This window comes from Ambystoma mexicanum, chromosome 6q, assembly GCF_040938575.1.
Source record: "Ambystoma mexicanum isolate Mex_15411 chromosome 6q, UKY_AmexF1_1, whole genome shotgun sequence".
Lineage (NCBI taxonomy): Eukaryota > Metazoa > Chordata > Amphibia > Caudata > Ambystomatidae > Ambystoma > Ambystoma mexicanum.
In genome coordinates, this window is record NC_090937.1 from 314,046,020 (window position 1) to 314,070,755 (window position 24,736).

Consider the following 24,736-nt stretch of genomic DNA (forward strand, 5'->3'; position numbering starts at 1 on the left):
GGTACTGACTGTCTTAAGGGCATGTCAGTTTCCCCGTAAGAAAAGGAGCGAAAGCCCAGAGGAGTGCAGCAGAAGGCTGCACTTCTCTGGCAAAGTCAAGAACAAGGTGAAAAACAACAGCAAAAAGTTTAGGGGTTGCCACATGGAAGGAAAATTACCTACAATTACGAAATCTTTCCTAACAGTCAGGAATATTCAGATTGTGATAATATGAAAAAGAGAAATTGTAAATGTAACATATACAAAGTACAACTATTATAATCTCTGAATGCAGGGATCATTTACTTGGCAGATAATTCCAATGTGTCCCTTTAACACAGTGTAATACGAAAAGAAAGGCAAACCACAGGGGTTTGTGGTGGTCACGACAAACACAGAAATTAACATGTCCACCACAAAATCTGGAAGACTATGAACATTTTGAGGGTGAAACAAATATTTTGAGGTTGAGTTTAATGGCAAATCGTGTTTGAATCCAGAATGATGAAGATCACATGCACAGTGCCAAAACTATGCCAATTGTCCGGCCCACATTAAAAAGACTCTGAGTCAAACAGTACACAATTTGTATCCCAATTAAGACCTGATCAATTCCAAAAGAATAGTAATAATGTGACCAGATTTCAGATGAACATCAAGGGAGAAAAAAAAACTATCAGGAAATCTAAGCCAAGCTGCTCAAAGGAATGTCCATTACTGGCCTGGTTTAGGAACCAGTCACTGGCCCTCAGAAATATAAAAAGGAATGGAAAACGCCAGTGAGGGGCAAAGCAGACGTGACTTCACCCACTCTCTGTATACACAGGAGTGGATGCACTTTGGAAGGAGGTAGCACACTTGGGGCCTCATTACGAGTCTTGCACTGACGGAATGAAGGGGGCCGGTACAGGACTGGCCCCCTTCATTCCGTCAGGGCTGATTACAAGCTTTCCATCGTGGGACCTGGATCGGATGCCTGGTAAAACCAGGCCTGCTTTCCGGGTCCCGCGAGGGGAAGAAGGAGGTAACAACGGGCCAGTTGTAATCTGCCCGTTGTTACCTCCATCCCCCTTCCCATTGAGCCCTATGGGGGCTCAAATGGGAATGGGGAATGGTTCCTGCAAGGAGGAATTACTGGGTCCTCCAATGGACCCAGTTATTCCTCATTGCAGGAACCGGGTAAATAAGTCCGGTTTGGTGGCAGCCATGGAGCTAATAGCTCCATGGCTACCGGCAAACTCGTAATGAGGGCCTTGATGTCAGTTGTGTAGAAGCTACTCTGACAAAGATTTGCCAGAAGACCTACCTCAAGAGCTAGTTACAGGTCTGATACATGAAATCAGATATTAGGAGGAAAGCCTTATGTTTTGGTGCTGCCTTGAAAAATCCAACGTGAAGAGGAACCACAAGATGGTGAGTATACCACCTGTCTAAAAAGGACCCTGAATTGGGTGGAATAAATACCCACTATTGTTATGAGTGTTCACTGAGAGAACCAAAGGCAGTGGGGGTACCTAGGAGAAGCCTCAGAGAACCAGAGGTCATGAGAGATGCATGAGAAGTCAGGAAGAACCAAAATTCTATCTGAGAGATATCTGAAATTTAAGGGGCTCAAAGGTCAAAGAGAGACCAAACATAAGTTTGAGTTTAAAGAGAGACCAGAGAGAAGTCTGAATGAAATATAGGTCATAGTGAGACCTAGGAACATTGTTGTGGTAAGAAAAAACACAAGCTCATAGAGAAAGAAAACTCAGTTAGAACTGAAAATCATTGAAAGATCCCAGAGATTAGTAAAATAATGTGAGGTTTTAGAGGGACCATTGAGAGAGTTAGGTTCATTAAATAATTTAACAGATTGGTGCTGAGAAAGAGATTTTTAGGAGACCTTCGAGAGCTGACCTAAGCTTAGAACCTAACGTCATGGAAGTGTTCAGCTTTCCAAGACCAACGGAAGGAAATCCCATCCAGAGGTGTTACGCTCACCTGGTATCCACGGAGACGCCACCCAGCCCTGGGTGGATGATTTGCACTCTCAAACCCTCTCCCGGTCTCTTGCTAAGGCCTCTGGTTAAAAATGGGTCTGCAATATAGGAGATTTGGTTTCAATACCAGATTGTCTTTATGTTTTCCCACCTCCCTTGGCCTCAACTCCTTCCTCCCCCTTGGGCCCCTCCTCACCTTAATATTGTAAAAGGTGGATTCTCCGTCCTGCTCCTCGTGGCAGGGATGCGTAGATGTGGGGGCGAGCAGCGACCAAGTTACTTCACTGGTGCAAGTGACCCTGTGGGAATCCAGGCCTGCTGCGACTCCGTAGGTTTGCTACTTTACAATCTTTATATGCAGTTCTTATGTTCCTTTTAGTTCGAATAATAATGTCTTGCTTCTTTCCTTTTAGGTATGGAAAGGTATTTTGGTGTTGTCATGCAGTTTGAAGATGAGCATGGGCCGGTAGGTGAAAGTGCGCTGTGCGCGATGCTGTCCGGTGAGTAATGCACGATGTGCGGCGCTGTTTCGTCTTTTATATTGCTAACCTGTGTCTTTGCTCTCCTTGCAGGTTGCGATGTTTCTCGCCGAGCGCCGTAATGTTCCAGCAATGATACTGACCAGGAGATGACTACCTAGGTAAGAATTGTGTGGCTTTCTTCATTCGGGAGGAAACATGAGTAAACACTTACTAATGCTGTCTATCTTTCTCCTCTTTCCAGGTTATGGTATTCCAGGATGCATGCGGTGCCGGATGATGGAGTTCGTACCTTCAGGTGAGTGGAACTGAAGTCGGCGATGGATTGAAGACAGGATACTGTTGCAGGTAAGTTTCGTAGTGTTCTTTCTCTCTCTGCAGGACCTTGGTTTCAGGTAAACTGGCATCAAAGAACTGGACACGGTGAGTGTTACGCTGCCCACAGCAGAATAACGCAAAGCATGTTCTGCTGTTGGGGTGCGGTTTAAATATTCTCAGGTAAAGTAGTCCAGGTAAAATAGTCCCAGGCCTGCCATACCCAAAGTAGTCCAGGTAAAGTAGACCAGGCCTGCCAGACCCAAAAGACTAGACCGCATAGCTCAGTTCCTTGTAACTGAGCTATGTGTGTGCCTCCATGTTGGCTGAACCACCCCCAAGTTAATTAGTCCCAAGTAAATAGTCCCATTCTAATGTTGGTCTTCATGATGGTTATGAGCCTGGTACCAAAGGTGCCAGGACTAACTTCAAGAGAGTCTTGGATGAGGTTTTAAGGCCTTTGACCTGGCCCTAACTGGAAGGCTGACTTGCCAGTGAGGGGCAGGGGCGAGGGTCATGACAGAGGTTGAGAGCGGAAAAGATTACATGGCGAGTGAGAGATCCCGGAGAAACCTATAACATCTGATGCCTAGGAGAGGGCTATATGAAAGAAGGTAATAAAATGAACAGTTATGGGGAAGACAACAGGTTTTGAAAAAGAACACAATGTTGAGTAAGCTCAATGGAGATTGATATATGAAAGTATCAGATGTTTGTTTGATTTCCAGAATATCAATGGACTTTACAAGGGTAGGTTTATGAATACTTTTGTTGGCCAATCTGGAGAACTCCTTTGTTGTTGCTTATGGTTTTAAACTTTCTGTTGGCCATCACCATGGAATTTTGATTGTTTTAACAAGGCGCACTGGAGAGACCATAAAATTACATTTAAGTCTTTTATGTTAATGGGTTTAAGTTATCCCATCCTTGATACTAGTTTAACTCCATTAGGGTTATTAGGGTTAGACTATTGCCCAAGACCATGTAGGTCTTTAACCAACCAAAGCCTTTATATTGTGAATCTAAATAAAGGCCTCATAAAAAGTCAGCAAATCTCAGTGTGCTTTATTTTCAAGCATTGCCACTGCACACAAAAGTATTGCAAACCACGTTTAGGTGATGTGACAGATTTACAATGGTTCACAATATCTTTTATTAGTACCCGTTGGGGGAGGGGTGGGGCAGCCTCTCAGCCAATGAGGACCCTCAGAACGTGGGCATTAGCAGCGGTAATCCACATGCTCTGAGCAGCCTCACGGCTGGAGGCCACCATCTTACCCTGCCGGGGAATGGGTAAAGTGGTGTCCCACTTTCCCTCTCCCCTCCTTCCTCCGCCTATCCACCAAAATTCCCTTCCCCCATCCGCACTTACCTTTGTTGAATTCCATTTCGGGAGCAGGAGCGCTGGGAACACTTTTGTGCCCAGTGCGTCTGCTCCCGATCTGCGACAGGCCATCATGGAAAGGAAGAAGGGACTACACGTAGTCCCTTCTCTCTTTTCCAAGGCAGCATTTTGTTTGTTTACTCTTTTTCATGGCCGACATGGAAAGGGAAAACAGACTTTATTTTCCCTTCACTGTAGGCCATTTGTTTTACTTTTTTTTTTCTTGCTCGGGGCCTATTGCTTAATTCAAGTACCTAGTCACATACATAGACTTCTTTAGTATGGAGCAGATCATCATGAAAAACATTAAACTCTTGAGAAATGTAAATGGGCTGCAAAAGTTAAAAGAAAAGTATATTAAAGGCTGGGTTAGTGAGACACAGTGAGAGAAGGATTCTGAATCAGGGCCCTGTCAGGATTATTTATATCTTGTAAATCTTCAAGCAAACAAATGGCTTGTGAAGTACTACTCTAAATGAATTAAACAATTGTTCAGAAGTTTGAACCAATAAAATGACCTGAAAGCTCCTTGGACATGTTCCAATCTTTGTAAAAATGTGTCACAATCCATCAGTTACAAACCTTTTAATGCTCACTCCAGTATAAAAAGAAGTCTCATTAGAATCTAAACAATTCAAGTGTATAATGAAAATAAAATAAGACAAAATGTCTTTTCAATGTAGAGCCAAGGCCTGCAAGACTGCCAAGAAGAACATTGCACAAGAGGAGGATACTAGTCAAACATTCATTAATACCTTCAATAGCAAATGGCTTTCCGACTGTCAGTAGTTTGCACTCAGCATCTATCGACACTTCATAGTCCAAGAGTGCTTTATCCATGATGAAGGCATCCAGCGTTTGGGGATCATTCCTGCATTTAAAAGAAAGTACAATGGAAGGAAAAAGTCACTTATTTCAGAATGAGTCAGTGAGGTAAAAGATAAAGCTCACAGACCAATCTACTGAACATACAATGCATTGTCGAACATGGTCAACGGACAGTGAACACAGATTGTACAACAAACAGCAAAACAACATGTTTTGCTTGAATTACATGTTGGTGAAGACAAAAGTTTGATTGCTTAGAATGGCTATGGCTTATGACACTGATGTTATTTTTGGTAAACCACACAAAACCGTTGATGCACTTAAACACAGAAATTACATTATCCAAAATAGATACTTTTCAGCATTTGCTCGCCACAGTTAGAAACAAATTGTATTTTACAAATCCCCATTTCTGGAGACATGTTCCAGAAATATTTGAGTGCTGTCGGTAAATTGGGCCCCCTCAAAGGATTCATTTCTGTTCCCACTCTGAGTTATGGAACCATCAACCCTTCCCTGCCCCAGTGGCTTGCCTGGGTGTCTACTTACAGGCCCATTCACTGCCTCTTTTTGTCAAAACCCCACACAGAAAACAACCTCTGCTTGCTGAGGGTGCAACGGTCCCAGTGTTAGAGATGCCCACACTCTGGTTGCTGTGGTAGTAGTCATATGGGATCTCCATTTGAGTTTTTGAGGACCTTCCTAGAACCTCTGTCATTTGCCTCCATGTATTTACCATTATAAATTGCCTCTCATTTGGGTGTATGAGCCTGCTGCTTTTTCTGGACTTAAGTTGTTGCATAAGATCCACAAGCTTTGTGTCACTCATGTTCCCAAAACTTTACTGTTACTCCATCTCACAATTTTCAATGGTATTCTCACATGAAACCGAATTAGATCAGCCTTGAGTTGGGTCAAATGTATTACCTGCATCCCACCGACAACAATATTGCCAGGGCTGATGAGTAAACTCCTCAAAATTTTGATTCCACACCGCAGGTAGTCAGACTACATCATTGAGGTTGTGGTGCTTAGGTGGTCTTGTGTGACACAAGCTAAAAAACGTCACTCCCCAGTGGATGTTTTGAAGTTCTCCCTCAGAAAAGCTTGGACATTTACCAGCATTTCAGCTCTACTGACCTTTTTGCTGTGAGAGAGTCTGTTCTCCTTGCCCAACCTGTGCAGTGTGGCTGTCTGCAGCAACTGCACTATGTTCATGCTGTTAATCATTGTAGCAGTTCATGAAAGGCCTGTCAGTGCTTCTAGCGGTAACTGCACACTTCTTTTTGGAAAAGGGATCTGTAAGCACAGTCTGTATCAAATGGCACCGCTGTCCACCAGTGTGACAACATTACTTCTGCCTTTTAGGAGTGTAAGGGAAAGTAATAGCTAAACCTTTTACTCAGCCCCCACACTTCTGGAAACCAACAGTGATCCCAATCACAAAGGTGAAATAGGCATAGCTGTGAGATCTACCTTAGCCTTTTATGGGTTGTGGGCCGAGTGAAGGCAATACTCTCAGAAGCAGTGTGAATGTGAGTCAATAGCACCCAAACATCAATAGTGCATGTTAAGCACTCTGGATACTTTGTCTTGGAGGAAAAATGCAGGAACTGCAAGAATGTGTTCAGAAATAATATGTCCTGCTGCAAAAAGGTCCAAAAAGGACTAACCAGTCTGTTGGGCCCCAAAGTGTGGATTTAAATCTACTTGATTCCAATGTTGGCTGTGGAACTAGGCTTTGAAGTGCTGAACCTATAGGTTGAACCAAGTTTCGGTCGGGTGCAGTAAGTTGTACGGGTTCAAGCGTCTAACCGGTGTTGAGTTAGTTCAAAGAGGGTATTTGATGCTGATCAAGTGCAGCATTCGACTGATGCAGATTGGGTGGTTCATCAGGGTCGGTTCGAAGGTTGAGTCGGTTCGAGGCATTTGGTAAGCACTTGTTCGGTTTTACAAATGACGCAATGCTACAGTTGTTGGAGTCCAATTTTTTAGATAATGGTGGTTGAAGTTGTTTGCAGCTTCATGCTTTATGTTCAAGCTGAACAGGTGACGGTCTATGCATGGTGCAATGTGGCAGTAAGCCAGGTTCAAGAGATGCAAAACAGAGGTGTTTCGTAGTTTGAGAGAATGCCAAAAGCATCGCTAGCAGGTCCCCTTAGTTCTGAGTCCATCCAACATGGCTGGAATGCAGTTCAATTAGTTTGATGAAATGAAAACAGGGATACTGGTTGTTCTTGCTCTCAGTATGCTGTGGGGCCCACAGCTGGGAACTCTAGGACAAGGTGAGTCCATTCAATATCTCATCTACCAGCTTAGTGAGGTTTGCAGGCAGAGTGGTAAGCCTTCGTCCTCAGCAAGAACCACCCCCAATGTGTCCTGGAAGTTGATAAGGAGCAGAGCTTGCCTGTACCTTGGAGCGCTCCTTCTTTGCTTCAATGGGTGAGGGCTTTGGGAAGATCAACTCCCCCAAAAACATGTCCCAATTAATTCTTCATTGAGTTCTGAATGGTCCAAAAGTAAATGAAAGAAGGGATGGGTGAGCCCCTCGTTTATAGGAAAACCCTGAATGGGATTGGAGTAAAAAAATAAATAATTCTTTATGGGGTCCAATCCCTGCTGTTGTGGCAAGTGTTTGACCATTTAATTAGCATAATCAAAATTGCCACCAAATTGACATTATTTTGGTAATTTTGTATACGATAATATTAATGTAATCTATCTCATCTGCATTATAGTGCAGACTGCAGTTTCACTGGATTACACTTTTTGAAATAGATTGCTATATTGCAATTGTGGCTCTTTTATGTTTCTTCTCAACAGTTGTATTCAACTTTTTCAATTAGCGTTTCTTCTCAACAGGTGATGATGGATCCAGTGGTTTCCTTGAAGAAGGGTTCGCCTGTCGATTATAGTTTGTGCATTTTCTTCCAAGACCATAAAGCCAAAGTTTCCATTAGTACAGTAAGCAATCATGGACTTAGTATGGTAAAGGCTACTGCATGTAACAAAAGGAAGCTAAGGGGCTCGAAGAATATAGATTTTAATTGATCGTCTTGAAAAATGTGTTAGATTCTGATGCACTCGTAACACTTGTGTGGCACAAGTTGTACTAAATTTCACAAGTAAAATTGCACACTTACAGATAACTCAGGCACAATTTTCGAAGGAGGAAGCAGGTTGCAGTGGCATTCATTATGCAGTTGGTGACAGGCCTTTAGTGAGAAAAGGGGTGCAACCTGTCAACTGGGAAGCATGCATTTTCTGCCAAATCATCGAAAGGAAGAGACACTTCAGCTTAGTAATGACAAAAAAAGGAGTGATCGTATTCTTCTGGCCTCTCATCTTGACTAAAAAGACGGCATTCATTTGGCTGAAGTGATTGACCTCATGGCAGCTGAAACCAAATATCACCTCAACTGTCTAAGAACATTCACCAGATCGACGTAAAAAACAACGCAATAATCATCCAATACAGACGTTGCTATGATATGGCTATGTAAGGAGCTACATTAAGCATCTGACAAAGGTCACATACTTCTTTGCTTGGATGTCTGGGAAAGGTATAAGGAGCTGGCTGAGGAATCATCTAACATGATGCAACAGTCCTACTAAAGTACAAGCACAACATTCAAGGAAAAGTTGCAGTCACAGCTAGGTAATCTTTCCATCTTCTTTCAACCTCTTGACTGGTGTCCATTAAAGAGGAAAATGATGGAGATTCCCACAAAATAGCCAACTGCAGTCCTGCAAATAAAAGACAACACCTAGGACCTTGTGGAAATGCAGACATAGCCTAAATATGGTCCTCAAGACAAGGTGTTTCAATCATTGATACATGTAGCAGTGGAAATTAGTGGGGGATATGATAGTAACCCCAGACCACCAAGGTTATTCTATAAATGAAGATCAAGGAATAGCATGCATTTCACATGTTATTGAGATTTATGTTTTGTCAGTCAAGAGTACCTAGACTATGACAGCACGCAAAATACGGAGGAACATGTCCAAAGTAAAGTTCTGAGTGTAGTGCAGGATCTTCTTTACTGTTCCATTGGGAGCAGAAATTCTATTTCTAAACATGTTGGTCTTGCCAGTACACTCCACCAAGCTACAGATTTGGTGATGCTTTTCAACAAGTCTGGACACTGCCTGAGCTATGAGTCTTTCTTGCAATTAGATACCACATTGACTGAGAGCACTCTAAAATTATTAGTTCAAACCACTCTTGCAAAATTCCAACAAACAAATGTATCCACTGCATGTCTGACAATATTGATATCTTGGATGAGAAGTTTGAAGGGAAAAATAGTTTCCATGTAACCAAATGGCTGCTTGACAATGGGGCAAAATAACAGCTGCAGCTCTGCATATGCTTCAGCCAGCACTCTCATTGTCCCCAATGTCCTTTAGGAGCTGCATTCTGCCAATATCACTCCAAACACGTGTGAGCCAGTATTCAATGCCCCTATTGATATAGTGTCTGGTCTGAAGAGGATAATGAGCCCTCTCAACAAGCAGAAGCTACAGACCCAGCTTTCTTTACGAGTCATCAAGATTCTGAGACAATACCCGCCTGGACAGTATTCAATCAATCAATCAATCAATCAATCTTGTCAGTAGACCCAGAGCAGCAACAAGATACCTGCCCATAATCCTAACTCCAGCTCATGAATTGGACACTTTAAATACAGTTGTGAAGAGATGCATGTCAATAGCTTTATATTTTGGAAAGGAGCATACAGTCATCACAGTGGACAAAGCATTATACTGCAGACTAATGGAGCTAAAGTGGTCTGTCTAGAATACCAGGAACAGTTAATTCCACTCCTTGTTGTCTTTCATATCTAAATTACCTTTATAAATACTATAGGACATCATATGGATGGATCTGGATTAGCTGAGCTGTGGTTGGAAAGCAGACTGTTGAGGCAAGGTACAGTGTAACGTTTTCTTGCAGGAAAGTCATACAAAAATGGTTTGAGGCCCCACCAACTCACCTGTCAAGCCCTTTGGAGAATTGTAGTGCCAACCTTTCTTTTGTATGTTGCTGAAGCTTATAAAGATGACTAAGGAGAGATTTCTACATTAATCGCTGATGATAATGGATTCCAGAGCTTCTTATGCAGGAACCGTGTTGTAAGGTTCTGATGGATTTTGTTTGAAGTGAATATGAGGATGTGAACTTCAGCTTCTGTTGGAAGTACATGGAGATGGTCTCAATACTACAAAGGAGTGCGAGAGCCTCTCTACTGAGAACAAACATGGGTCAAATACCCTGTTCTATGGAATTTCTTCCACTCAGGAGGGTCTACAACCAGGCGTTTAGCTCACTGCACCCTTCATGGAGGCAACATTTGCATGTCTGTCTTTGTCTCACCCACAAGGGCAGTGCAACAGAAAAATGTTAGGCAATTCTTCTCTAAACAAGAGCACAATCAGCAACCCCAGACACGTGTTTCGGCCTCCTCAGTAAATGAGCCTCTCTAACACACAGTGAGCAAGGGGTCCAGGTCTGGATTACCCTGGTTTATTTAGGGTAAAACTTCATGTTTTACAATATTACAAAGGAGTGTGGGAGCCCCTCTACTGAGAATAAAGATCGGTCAAATACCCTGTTCTATGGAATTTCTTCCACTCAAGAGGGTCTGCAACCACATTTTAGCTCACTACAGCCTTCTCAGAGGAGACATTTCCATTAGCAAATCAGTCTTTGTCCCACCCACAAGGGCAGTCCAGCACCGACATGCTAGGCAATTCTTCTCTGAAGAAGAGCACAACCAGCAACCCCAGACACGTTTTTCAGCCTTGTTGGACCTCCTCAGTGAAGTGAAGCTGAACCTCTCAAACACAGAGTGAGCCAGCGGTCCACGTCTGGATTACCCTGGGTTACTCAGGGTGAAACCCCAAGTTTTACAATATTACAAAGGAGTGTGGAGACCCTCTACTGAGATTGAACATGGGTCAAATACCCTGTTCTATGGAATGTCTTCCACTCAGGAGGGTCTGCAACCATGTTATAGCTCACTGCACCCTTTGCACAGGAGAAATATCTCAATACTGTTGCAGTTCACTCGACCCCAGTGCAATGGTATATGGGACCTCGATCTTTACTCTTTCAGTCAGATATTGCCATACCTTAAGTGGTATGACCACCTTACCTTTGCTAGATGGGGGCCAAATGTCGTGTCATCAGAGTTTCGAAAGGGCAATTTGGTTTTCAAGGGATAAAATCAAACTTTTAAATAGGTTGATGCTGACCAAGCCATGGAGTGAATAAATGGCAAAGGAAAGAAAGGTGGTGGAGTCATCGGTATCACCATGACAACATCAGCACTCTGCAGGTGGACATTGTCATACAATCTGAGATCTCATATAGCAGCTTGCACACATGCAGTGTACAATCTTTGTCTTGGGAGTACACAAAGTCACAATGGAGCTATCACTTCACGAACAAAGCATGACAATGATGATGAGCGTGCCTTGGTATCGACCTTTCAGGGGTGCAATGTTTACTTCATGCAAAATAACTTGGAAAAGAGGAAATAGATGACTATGCCCAAAAGAGATTGATTATATCAGATCAGTATAACAAATCAGATGTTTAATTCTGTGCAATCCTCAAGAAAAATAATGCACCGTTTACTTCTCTATATGACACTAAGGACAAGGGCAGTACAACTATTCTGCAGGCAGACAGAAATGTCCTCTGATGACTAATGACTGCCTATGAAGCTGGTCGGCCGGTTGAATTGCCAACTTTTCTAAAACATGAACTTCTTCCAGTTCCTTTTTCACTTATTGAATGAATGGTACACTGCACACTGGGAACAAGCAAGTTCTGGCAGATGTGATAACAGAAGGAATAAACTGTTGTGAATCTATTAAACTTCACAAAACTTCATCCTGTCTTATCTTTGATGGACAAGTACTTGTGGTAGCTCTGGGAAAGCCTGACAATGCACTAGCCTTTGGAAATCTGGCTTATATATATGTTAGAACAGTGCTAAGAGCAGGTTATAGGTATCAAGAGATGGATGTTGTGTTCGACAGGTATAGTGAAGAGACAATGAAGGGTACTACCAGACAATGGCGTATTGTAAGGGATTTCAATCAGGCACACACCCAAGTCTCGCCTAGCATGCAGTGCACAAATGAAACCCTTATTTTATTTGTGTCTATAAGTTCAATATTCTGAATGATATACCACTCATATCACACCTTTCTCAAAATACCCCCCAGGTCACAATGAACCAGGAATCAGGCTAGTTTGTAAAGGTAAAGATGTATTTATTTATTTAATTTTCAATCACACATAGGTTTAATATAGATATATGTGGGCCAGCAATCACCCAAAGGGTGACAATACAATTCAGAAAGATAAGCAAAGCAATTGAATTCACGTATAAGGAGGCAAAATAGAAAACACAGGAAAAAGAAAAGTTTGTTGTGCACACAGATAGTGTTTAGGTTAATGTTCCCCCTGCAAAGTTTTGATTAAATACAATTAAGCAGTCCTACACCAATGTGAGTAATCAGCAAGTTTTCAGGAATGAAACACAATGGGCCTCATTCCGAGTGGGGCGGTAAGGGATACCAGGCACCGGTAAGGAGACCGGTGCCAGTTATCCCTTACGGCCCTACCACGAGTTCCCTTAGCAGGTCCCTCCTTTAACGCCTGGTCTGACCACGCGTTATGGACGGGGCCCGTTAAGGGAAATCAGAGCCAATAACGGTACTGCAATTTGCGGTACCGTTATTAGCGCCTTCCCCATTCCCATTGAGCGCTATGGGGGCTCAAATGGGAACGGGGAATGGCTTTTTCAATGGGAACTTACCGGTCCCGCAAAGGTCGGACTACACCGGTAAGTCCCCAATGAACGTGACCGGTGCCGGACCCGTTATTGGAGGCAGTCATAGTGCAAATTGCACCATGACTACCTCCAATCTCGGAATGAAGTCCAATGTCTAGAGTTATAGGCAATCCTCCCTCCCAAACAAGAGAGAAAACCTTATTTTGGCAAATGACACTTTGAAAATGACAGGTTAAAAAAATGGCTTTGTGAAATACTGCAAAAGGTCAAAAATGCTTAAACGGAGGAAAATCCTAAGGAAAGCAACACTAAACAGGTCCTAACACACTTGAGCTATTATATAAACAACAGAACACACTTTAGATCGATATGGGATGGAAGAGGCACTTTGAAATGGGATAATGACGCATGAAAACTTGTGAATTTTGCAAATTTGCAGCAAACTTTTACTATGCGATATTGAAGAAAAACGGGTCAAATTCCCTGTTGCTTTTAGTTGTGGGGATAGTAGGGATGTTAGGTATTAGTGAGAGTTGAAATTTCGTTTCTATCTTTAAAACTGAAGGAGTTATAGAGGTTTTAGTGAGAGATGTTTTTTTTGTATGCAAAATAGGCGTGCAATTGAAAACAGAAATGCCCTTTTGAAAATGACAGATGGGTTTGATTACACTATATTATGACTATGAAAAAGAGAATGCCACGGATGGATCTTACAGTCACGTAATCAGCATAACCCATCCTATTGTGGATACTCTACTTCTTCCTGGGATTTACAAGGCGGTTCTGGTCAATCTGGACTGCACCTCATACTAGATTTGGAAGGGGCCCTTCTGGTTGCTGGACACGGTAGATAGCAGGATGCAAGTTTTCAGCGGGCAAGCCAAGCTGAATCAGAATTAAATCCCTTCAAGTTTGGGATGTTTGCAATTGGGTCAGCCTAGCAATAATTTTGCAATGCTAGAGTCTGGATTCTGCAAAGAAATCTGGATCTTTCAAGAATTCTGGAGACAGCTACAAGTTGAAGAGTTCTGGAATAAGGTGCTGCGCGGACATCTGGAAGGGTTCTGGAATCAGTGTGTTCTGGATGCAGTCTCTCATTTGTGTAGTGAAACTTCTATATTTATACATTACAAATGCCAAAACCCAGTTTATGGTGTGGGAAGAACTTTAAAGCACCCCCCCCATGTATGTGAGTGGCTAGTGGCGTGTTCTTTATCCTGGTTGGCAGTCTAAACAGAGCTGTCATTTTATGACAGGATTTAGGAACTCCCACCTGAATTTTTACCCAAAACATACTTTTGCAAAAATGTACATTTCTACCATTATGTACCCTCATAAAATTGTACACATATACTTTATACTCGATTATCTACATTTACATCCCCTTCCCATCTTTGTGATAGCTGTATTAGTCATTCTATGGATTTTTATCAATTTTACCCATAACACTTTGGATTAATCATTTCTAATTTGATACATCTCTGGGTGCTGATCAGGGGATCATGTACATACAATTTTAAGATTGCAACATGTATAGTTTTGCCACAATCTGTTTTTTAGTATATCTTTGGTTCCTTATGTAGTACAAACTCCTACCACACCTTCAACTGTCTAGCAAGAGTTAAGATTTTTAAGTTTGTATTTTTCACTTGTCTACTTATTGTGGTTGTCCTGTTAAATGTCATAAAGTTCTAAAGCAAAAACAAGTAATTTCCATTCAAAATCCAGTCCAGGTTTTTGTTTTTACTTTCAAAGTGAGCAAATGGCCAGTCCTTTGAACTTCACTGAGAAACCTCCTCCACATCCGGCCCCTCCGTTACAAAGGTGGGTGTCCAAACCTTCCTTTGTCCTTGGGTCAGCTAGGAGACAAATATATGGGGCTTTCTTTGTTTTCATTATGCGCGAATCATTAACAGCCATTAGCCTTCCTGTTCTCAAGGAAGTGTCAAGCAGAGATGTCAGTTTTCCCAGGCCAGGCAATCAGATCAGAATTACATAGTGGATTGGTCCCAGACTGGGCCCTTTGACATTAAAGTTTTTCTTCACTGTTTCCTTCATTTTATTTATTTTATATTTTGAATCTTTTCCTTTTGTAAGTGTCAATCTTGGTACAGATGGCACTTGAATAACCTTTAATGATATGTTATGTCATGTCAAGTGGGCTTATACCATGCACCACTACTATTAGCATGGTTTCCAGGGGCTCATGTGGCTCTGTAAGAAAGTGGGTTGGGTAGGTTAGTGAGGGAAGAGGGATAGGTTAGAGGTTGTGCTCTTTTGTTGGTGCTTGCAGAAGCAGGAGGAACTGGCATCTGTGTGTGTCGGCTTTCTGAGTACGTTTGGATTGTTCGTACTATGATTATTGTATCTGGAAGGGCAACGTCCAGCGTAGACAGTCTTTTAGACTCCTATTCAACTCAAAATGCCGTCATAAGAAAGGGGGAGGGGCCAAATGATCTAATGAGAATTCCTGACTGCTCTGCATGACATCAAAGAGCAATAGGGGAACTTAAGAATGCTCAGAGATCTTTATATTTGTTAAATATGTCTTTGAAGGGACCTAGGCCTCAATTACTAAGCACATAATGCACACTGGACTCTGGGCCCATTTACACTCACTCTAACTTTAAAATGTTTGCAACATTGAACTGTATATACTGATTTGGACAACCCCTGAATTTGGACGTGATAATATAAAGGCTGCAACATGAGTAACTTCATTGTGGCCCAGGGTGACCATCCAGAGATAGTCAATACCCTTTCCCCTGCACTGACGTTTCGCTGGGTTTCAGGGTAAGGATAGATGTGCAGATAATGTGGTCACGATGTTTAGATGTTCTAAGACATATATACATAACAGACGTAGTGATAAGTAACATAAATGTTATGATATGGATAAATTAATTAGTATGTTTCCAACCTGCAAAAACCCAAAACCTTGTTGGAATTTTAAAAAGCTGTCCATGATATATGTATACTATATGTTGGTATGATATTAGCCAAATGAAAATACTCTTCTTTACATTGTATAAGGAATAGTGGTAAGAAGTTTTGACTTAGGAAAAACATTACTTTTCATGAAGGAAACAACGACTTTATAATGTTTGGGCTCGAAAGAAGATGTTTTATTGTATGTTTCGGTGGGTGATATGTATTTGTTGTTATCGAACTGCCCTATTTTTTTAAAAATGTTATGTATACATGGCTTTTGCACTTTGCCAATCACCACTGTAATGGACCTATGCCCCAAGACAGATACATTGGGGCAAAGTTATCCTGCCAGAGCTTCCCTGGATGTAGCCTACTGTAAAGAGGTAGTGGGGACAAATGAATAATGAGGTAATGAGATGCAGTGAGACACAATGGGATGAGCGGGATGGAGATTGAGGAAGAGTTGGTGTCTTCATGTGAATACGTATATCCTTTGTGAGAAGTTGGAAAAAATGGTCATGATGAAACAAAAGGATAATGTGATTCCTCGTCGAGACTATTATTTTCCAGTGAAGGCAGTTTTCCATATCTTCAGAGAGAAGCATTTGAAAAATGAGTGAATCATGACTGCTTGATGTACCCAAGCTGTAGCGGGCATTCCCCACTAACTTGTTTGTCAAAGGCTGTCACATCATATTGATAGTCACTTCCTGCTATCCCAGATATAAACTGGGGTCTGCTAGACTGTTTACCAAAAGTGATATAGCCAAGTGTTGACTGCATGAAAGGTAAATGCGCTGCACTCAGATGAAAAGTTCGGAGCGGTAAAGGGTGCAATCACTATCCTCTAAGGGTCCTACTGCCATAGCCTCTTGGTGTGGGTATGATCGTTGAAGTGGAGGTGTCGTGGTCCTATCTTGGTGTCATTAAGCGAGAGTAGGGCAAGAGTGAGGAATGCAGGTACCTGGTTTAGCGCATTAGGTCCCTTCCTCAACTTTGGTCGGCCCCACTGTTTGAGAAAACTCTACTAGCTTCCCTCATCAACAGGCCTTAGAACATTCAATTCCCTGCCCCACCAAGCAGCCATATTGGGCCATTTTGAAAAAAGGGGAAGATCTAAAATGGCAATGTCATGATGGAAATGATAAGCTAGTTATACCCTGAAACAACATTCCGTAACATATCGAAAGAAGAACATCTCTTACACATCACGATCTGTAGCATATAGTAAATGAGGATATATGGGTGAAGATCCTAGGAGTGTGAAGCATAGCTCTAGAATACAATAGTATTGCACAACAAGTGGATTACACACATCATGAAAAAGCAAAAGTACCTATGCAATGTTATGTCAAAAGGCTTTTGCACTGTGCCAAATCACCACCGTAGTGGTCTCAAAGTGCATGGCTTGATTGGAAGTTGCTGTATTGTGGTCCTACCCAGAGTGTCCATGACCTAGTCTGTGGAGGACAAAGGCGTGTGGAGAAGATAACATGATGGGAATGCAGCTGCAGGTGCAATAGACAACCACTCCCCAATCTGCTAAATCTTTTTGAGGGTGGTGCTAGCCCCACTTCTACTCCACAAGTGTCAAGTAGAGGCTCTGAACACAAGATCAGCCTACAGACTTTGATGGAGTTGGGGAAAGAATGGGAGGAGATATTGCGACTCTGTGCGAGCCCCCTTAACTGGCCAAACATTTCACTGAACCCTGTAGTAGCGCTCTGCTTGAAGGTCTGGAACGATCGATAAACCGCTCATATGTGGAGTATGGCCTGCAACTCCATGCAGAAGGACAACCAGGAAATACGTCCACATAGGCACCTGCTGATACCATTGGAGAGGGGACGACCCCCACAATCTCTGCAAGTGGACTATCTCAAGGTAGCGTTAATTGAATACCGCACAGGGAGGTGGAACTCCCTAAATAACACTGACTGTGACAAGGTAGCAATGTCCGGCCCCCTTGTGCCTCCGTACCTATAAAATACTTTCAGAGCAATCCCACTAATTAGAATGATTATTATTGACTCTTTGGATGGCCCGAGCTTAGAGGCCGCGACGGTGCCCACAAGCCTGAGTAACTATGTCGGGAGCAGTTTGCTGTCGAACATCCATTCTTAGCTGCAGTAGAGTGGAGCCTGTACTACATGGTGAAGTTGAACATGAAATTACTGAATCTGGTGAAGAAGGCAGTCGAAGAATTGAGCCTGATCACATCCAACAGCAATATTTTCATCGACATTAGGATTCACAATCCTACAAGTCTGCCAGTGTACAGAGTTAGAAGACAGCCTAAATTGGCTAGAGCGCATTGAATCAGCCATGGTGAACATTAAGAGTGAAATTGACAGATTGCAGGCATCAAGAGCAAAGAATGACCTGTGCTTTTGAAAATACCTAGATACTATAATTAAACTGATGGAAGGCCATTGTAGAACTCCGTTGTCTGGATATGCAATATGAGAAAGAACCAAAGGTGCTAATGTTGGCTGCCAGACAGATTGCCATGAGGATTACGCTTTAGAAGATATGCTGCCCGAAAGCCAGGCCAAGAGTAGCAGTCAAGAAAAACAACGGCAGCACTTTGGCCCATTCTTTTTCCATTGACACTCTAACTGTGAAATGGAATGTTGATGTTAGAACTGTATTTTGTATTGTCAATATTTATCTAAGGCCCAATGAGAAAGCCACTGACACTTTATCGACCCATATTGAAGAATTAGAATCTTTTTCAAACCAACAATTTAGTAAAAATTATCACATACGTTTAGTGGATGATTTTAATATGCAACTGAAAAGAATAAACAAGTAAACATTTTTATGTAAAGACCATGATGAGATGTGGGAGGATCCCCCCTTGCATAGTACGGTCTGTGTACCTCAACATAGCTTTTCTGATGAACTAATACAAGAACCTATGACTAATGGCTTCAGATCATGTAATGGTATATTTACACATGACATTCCTCCCAAACCAACATTTACCTCTGGGAATCGTAGTTCTTGTATAGACTATATCCTGCTTTAAGTAGACAGTTAGAAATTGATAAATGATTTCCAAGTTACCCAGCGTGTAGAATGTGATCATGGCCCTTTATGTCTATCACTATCACTCCTGTGAGTCAGATTGAATAGTTAGACTACTTATTACGATAAAGCAGAGGGGACCCTGGGAGGGGTAAGAGAACCATGGCAAGCGTTATTCAATAAGAATCAAATAGGCCTAATGTACAAAGTGTTAATCTCTATATTTGAAGTTCTAGCATCTGATTGTGGTGAACTTTCACCCAAAAATCTTTGGGAACAAGTCCCCAATGTGCTAATCCCACTACTGAGAAAGCCTTGCTCATCAAGGGGGAGAAATGGCATATAGCAATGTCAGTGGTTGACAATGAATGTCATGCTAAGATAGCCAGTTTATTGGCAAATCAAAGAAACAAGACGATAGTCATGCAGCAAGGTGTATAAGAAATGAGCACGAGGTATGTTTAGCACAAAATAATTCTGCATTTGAAATAAAGAAATGGGATGAGCTCAAATAAGTGACTGAAAAGAAAGACACCATGGCTTTCTGCAAGATAGCTTCTGCTAATGCTTCTATGCCCCCTTTGCATAAACCGTTGATTGTAGTAAAACAAACAAAAAAAGACTGGTATGCCCATTACAGTAAACTTTAGCAAGTCTTTGTTGCAAGTCGCTGAGAGGGCATACCAAATGATCATGTGTTGGACATATCTCCTGATGAGGTGGAAGAGGCAATCTTGGCACAGAAAATAAATAAACCCCAAGCCTGGATTTAATACCAGCATATCTCTTTCTCACTGATCTAAGAGTGATCTGATCAGTGTTTGCCTGTGTTTGCCGAGGGAGTATGCAGCACAGCCCTCAACCAGCAGCGGCTGACAAGGTGAGATGGGCGCTGGCAGGGGAACCAGCTATTACTATTCCCTATTAAACTGTCCCACCGCTTATATTACTCCTTTTACCCATTCTTTAGTCTGTTGTACATCACCCACGTTCCATCTCGTTCACTTATGCCCTATCGGGGAAACCCGAATCTAGGTATTGTTGCTTCTTTCTGCTGTATGTTGATATCTAGGGATTTTTCCCTGTTCCAGGATACTCACATCTAGGTGTTCTTGCTGCTGTATGTTGATATCTAGGATTTTTTCCCCTCTCTCAGGATGCATCTAGGTGGTATTGCTTTTTCTGCTATATGTTGATACCTAGGCTTGTGCCCTGATCCTGGACACTTGAATCTAGATTTATGCTTTGCTGTTGTGTTGAAGTTGCTTCCCCCTCACCCGCTTTCAGGCCTCCCTTTGTCAATCTGGATATTTTTATAGTTAGCATGAGCTAATCCATTCTTGCATTAATATAAACTCTGTTTAGCAATATAGTTAGTTATGAGCTATCATGGATCAACATTGGCTGAGAGCCATGCAGAAAGATATAGGGCCTCATTACACGGTAGGCGGTGGCGGTGCTACTAGCACCTTGGTCCATGCTGGTAAAATACCGGCACCGCCTTGGAGGAAAGGGTAATTACCGCCCTATTCCAAGGTTGGCGGGCGGTAATTCCCCCTTCCCCCATTGCCCTTCCCAATTCCCATTTTTGCCCCATAGTGCATAATGGGAATGGGGAAGGTGCTAATTACGGTACCGCAAATTGCGGTACCTTAATTAGCACCCTGGTCCCTTTGCGGGTTGGTTTTTAACGCCTGCTAAAAAGCATATTGTGTTTTTCTAAGCGCTAATAGTGGTCTGTTTTTGACCATTATGAATCAGGCTTTGCTGAGTATGAAAGGAAATGTGTGCACACAGCCGAACAGAGGGAATAGATGTTATTATAACAACTTGTCTCTTGGCAGACTGTCAGCTATCCTTTAGCACAGAGAATTCAGCCTTGACGAGATAGCATGACTGATGTTTTCAGTTTCTGCAGAGTCCTTCTGTCTCGTGCGAGAGAAGGAATGCTTGCATGATATGCTTTGCTTTCTTAGAATATGTTGCAGCACAGTACACGGCTATGTTGAAATGTATGCACATAGGCAAAATGCTATGGTGGAATGCTTCTATGCATGTAATGTACGTCAAATGCCACTATGTATAACAGTGGATTTCTGTTTGGTAGAGGAAGGAGGGAGCATGTGAGCTCTCATTGCTATAGGGTGCTGATTGCTCATTGTTGTTACTGAACATGCTGTCATGCACAATAAACTGTGTTCTGTTTGATAATCCATCTCTGTGTTTCTTGTGATCTTATTTTGTTTCCGTAGTATGATATTTATGGCCCTCCTCTCCCCTTCCCTCTTTCTCTTCTATTTTCACCCTTATCCCCTTTTGAGGTCTCTGGACAGCCCTGCTCTGTGAGATTCTCCTCCTAGCAGGTTTTTTGCCTAGTTCTCTGGAACTTTCATGAGCAACTTTGCCTCTGTTGCTCCAGCCTTAGAGGTTTCTGACTTCTGCCACTGGCTCCATCCCATCGCTCCTCTAGCTCTCCCCTGTTCCCCTCCCCTCCAAGTGCAAGTGATCCTTTTCACTTGCATTAATGTTCCCTTTGCTCCTTCCTTGCCCTAACTTCTTCCTTCCTCCCTGCCCTGCATTTCTCCTCCTTTCCATCTCCCCTCACTCTGTTATTGCTCTTGCATGCTCCAAATTTTCTCACAACTTAATAGGAATACTTTTGTTTATCTTCTTCCCTGCTCACCCCTTCCAACACTACCCCTCCTCCCCCCACTCCCATCTTTCTGTTACAGCACTTGCATGCTCCCAATGTCTCACAACCTAGTAGAAATGTTATTTTCTGTCTTCCTCGCGACTCATCTCCACATTGCACCTCTCTCCCCTCCCCTGAATTCTTGTTACGGCACTTGAACAATCCGAACCTTCCCTTGTCATGATGCACCTTGAAACACCATTTGACTGCATAGGCTGCATAGGCGCATTATAAATACCCAACAAATAAAATAAACACATAAATAAAATAAATAAGAGTGTGGGGGCCTATTCTTTACTGGATGTTTGGTAGTAGCCAATTGTTACCTCTAATTTGGACAGGAGCTATAATAGACCCAATACATAAAAAAGGGCACCAAGGTGATCCGCAAAATGACAGGCCTATCGCCTTAATTACTTCCGAAAGAGATTGGACGAGTGGATGAGAGACCACAAAGTCCTTTCTGATTTACAGGAGGTGTCAGAGCGGGCATTGGCCGACTGGATCAGGTTTTTAGGTTAGCGTTACTTTGTGACAAGTACACAAAGCTCAGGAATGAAAGTTGTATTCGAACTTTATAGATGTACGTACTCCATTTGATTTACTTCCAGGAGAAAACTTATGGCAGTTCTCACTTGTATTTAATATTCTGATAAATCTCGTAGCAGCAATACAAAGCCTCCACACTGACAACTATGTTCAGGTGCGCTTGGATAAGGGTGTGGGTCTGACAAGTCCCTGCCTGGTGGCTGGAGGCTTAAGGAAGGGCTGTGTTATAGCCCCTACTCTCTTTAGTCTGTATATAAATTAAATTGCTGTTGAAATTGAAAATCTAGATATGGATTTCCCACTGTGGGAAGGAAAAATATGGGAATTCTCCAATATGGCGATGACACAGCATAGATCAGTAAAACAAGGATCGGTATTCAAAAGGTGTTGACTTCATTCACAGCTCTAGCTTTGAGTATGGGTTTGAAAATCAATCTTTCTAAGACCAAATCATTGAAAAATCTACCGTGCAAATTGCTTGGAAAATGCTGAAGTTCAGAAAGTTGACATCTATGAATACCTGGGAGACTGTTGATGGGGGAAACAGATTAATAAATCTACTTTGAACTTTACGAGACAATGGGTGGGGCACACAAAGCTTTTTGGAACAGTATGGTGGTATGGCATATTACCAAAGCTTGAAGCTACTGAGGGCATATGCCATCTCTTCAGAGTTGAGAGATTTGGGGACACTCAGATCTCAGGACGTTGGAGCAAAGAGAGATCAGCATTTTGAAGTAAATGTTCTCACGTCAATACCACACCACCAAAACCTATTTTGTACCTGTATAGATTATGACAATGGAGTCTTTGGCCCTCGCTACAGGTTTGGCGGTCTGGAAAAAAGTGCTGTTAACAATGATTACAGGCACCTTTTCTGTACCGGCAAACTACAAGTCTGCCAGCAGTGGTTGTGAACTACCGGCAGGCCTGACCTGCCGGTAGTTCAGGCACCCACCAGCAGATTTTTTATTGAAGCACTAGAACCGTTACAAATGGTGCCGGTGCTCAGGGATCCCATTCCTATATGGGAATGTATGGGAATAGGAATTTACCGTTTCTCCACCGCCCGTACTATCCTGTAATACTGGGATATCAGGTGGTGGAAATGGTAAGGCGAGTCTGCCGGTACTACCAGCAAAGTCGTAATGAGGGTCTTTATCTTCTTATAAATAAATCTGCATTGCTGGATGATCTTACACAAAGTGCCTCAAAAAAGCTCCACTGGGTTTTTTACGTTTCTGATTTAAGTATGAAATTGGAGCTACCTCTGATTTCTACTACCACAAATTTAGGGAACTTAATCCCGAAACCGCCCATTGTACAGAAATATAAAGGCTGGTAGTATCAACTGAAATTGTCTTTGACAGTCTCCACTGGCACAACGGTATAGTATTTATTGTTTAAATCTTGGCCCGGAAAAGTATCTAAATACTTTGGAAGACAAGTAAGTGAAAATCTTGTATTTGAAGGCCAGATTAGGTGTTTTGACGTTGGTAGTGGTCCAAGGTCACTGGAGTGTGGTATTACAATTAGATGCAAGATTTGTCAAGCTGAGAAAGAGCATTCACTGCATTTATTTATTTTTGTCCTCTATATAACTACTTGAGGTGTAGATGTCTTTTCCCAATTTATAAGAACTTATATATTATGACTAGCAGTCAAGCCATTGAAAACTTCCTGGGAATCCAAAGTGATTCTGAACTCTTGGTTCAGTCTCAATATATGATGAAAGCATGGTGTTTAAGAAGGACATTCTTGAATTGGAAGTATCTTGGACATGTAAATTGTTATGAGACCACTTCTTTATAAATTGGGATTTCATGAAATGACAATTGGTATGTTTTTAAGAAATGTTGTAGTCAAGGCACTGATTTTGTATTACTATATTGTGATTAATCTTTTATGTTAATATGTTGATTTTATGGTTGGCATACTGAATCAAATCATTTACACACATTATGCACTGGAATGATCTGAGAGAGTGGATCTCTCTTAGCAGTTTAGAGCTTTCCACCCTAGAATCAATTTACACTCCGGGGAAAGTCTTTGTATAAATAGGGATAGGAATCAACCATATTAGAGAAAGTAGGAAATAATTGCCAAACGAGAAAGGGCATGATATATTTGCAAAATATAGCAAAAAGGAAGCAAGAACAATTTAATAAAGTAAGAAATAAAATAAAGGGCACACCCATCCTTGAGCACTTAACAGGCCTCATAGTAGTACTGCTTCAAATTGCCTTCCTTGTACTTGAAGTTAAGTCTTGTCCATTCTCAGACCAACTGCCAAATAGAACACCTGCTTGTAATTAACTTTGAAATTGACACTGATTCCTTTTTCTGAGCTTCTCTGATCTTTTCACCCCTTGTTTAGAGCATGCATGACAATTGAACCATCTTAACCCTTTTAGCTCGATCTTCCTAAAATGGTCGCCCTTGCCCAACATGCCCACATTTGGAGTAGGTACACGTGCATCTCGATTCAGATTAAACATGTCCAAATGTGTTGTCTCCCCTCACAAGTCCACTGCTTGGCTGGAATGTTTCACTGCATTGGGACATTGCCCATCAGTGTTCTTTAAAAGCCTTGTAAAATTAGAGCTTATGTCTAATATGTACACACAGCATTTCATAGATATGATTGCAGAGTGGTCGATGCAACACAAAATCTGTCAGAGAAGGAGATTGTAATCAAGAGCTGGGATAGTCATTTCTGTAACACAACACACTACAGAGCAAAGCAAGTTACT

At 42.1% G+C, this 24,736-nt stretch overlaps 1 protein-coding gene across 1 annotated transcript in view; it reads right to left on the reverse strand.

Moving 5' to 3' along the window:
* Window positions 1-24,736, reverse strand: part of GRIN3A (glutamate ionotropic receptor NMDA type subunit 3A) — a 1,167,194-nt gene that overhangs the window by 399,411 nt on the left and 743,047 nt on the right. Inside the window, exon 5 of the mRNA XM_069630814.1 lies at window positions 4,895-5,010. Within this exon, the coding sequence (XP_069486915.1) occupies window positions 4,895-5,010 (116 nt within the window). The remainder of the gene's footprint in view (window positions 1-4,894; window positions 5,011-24,736) is intronic.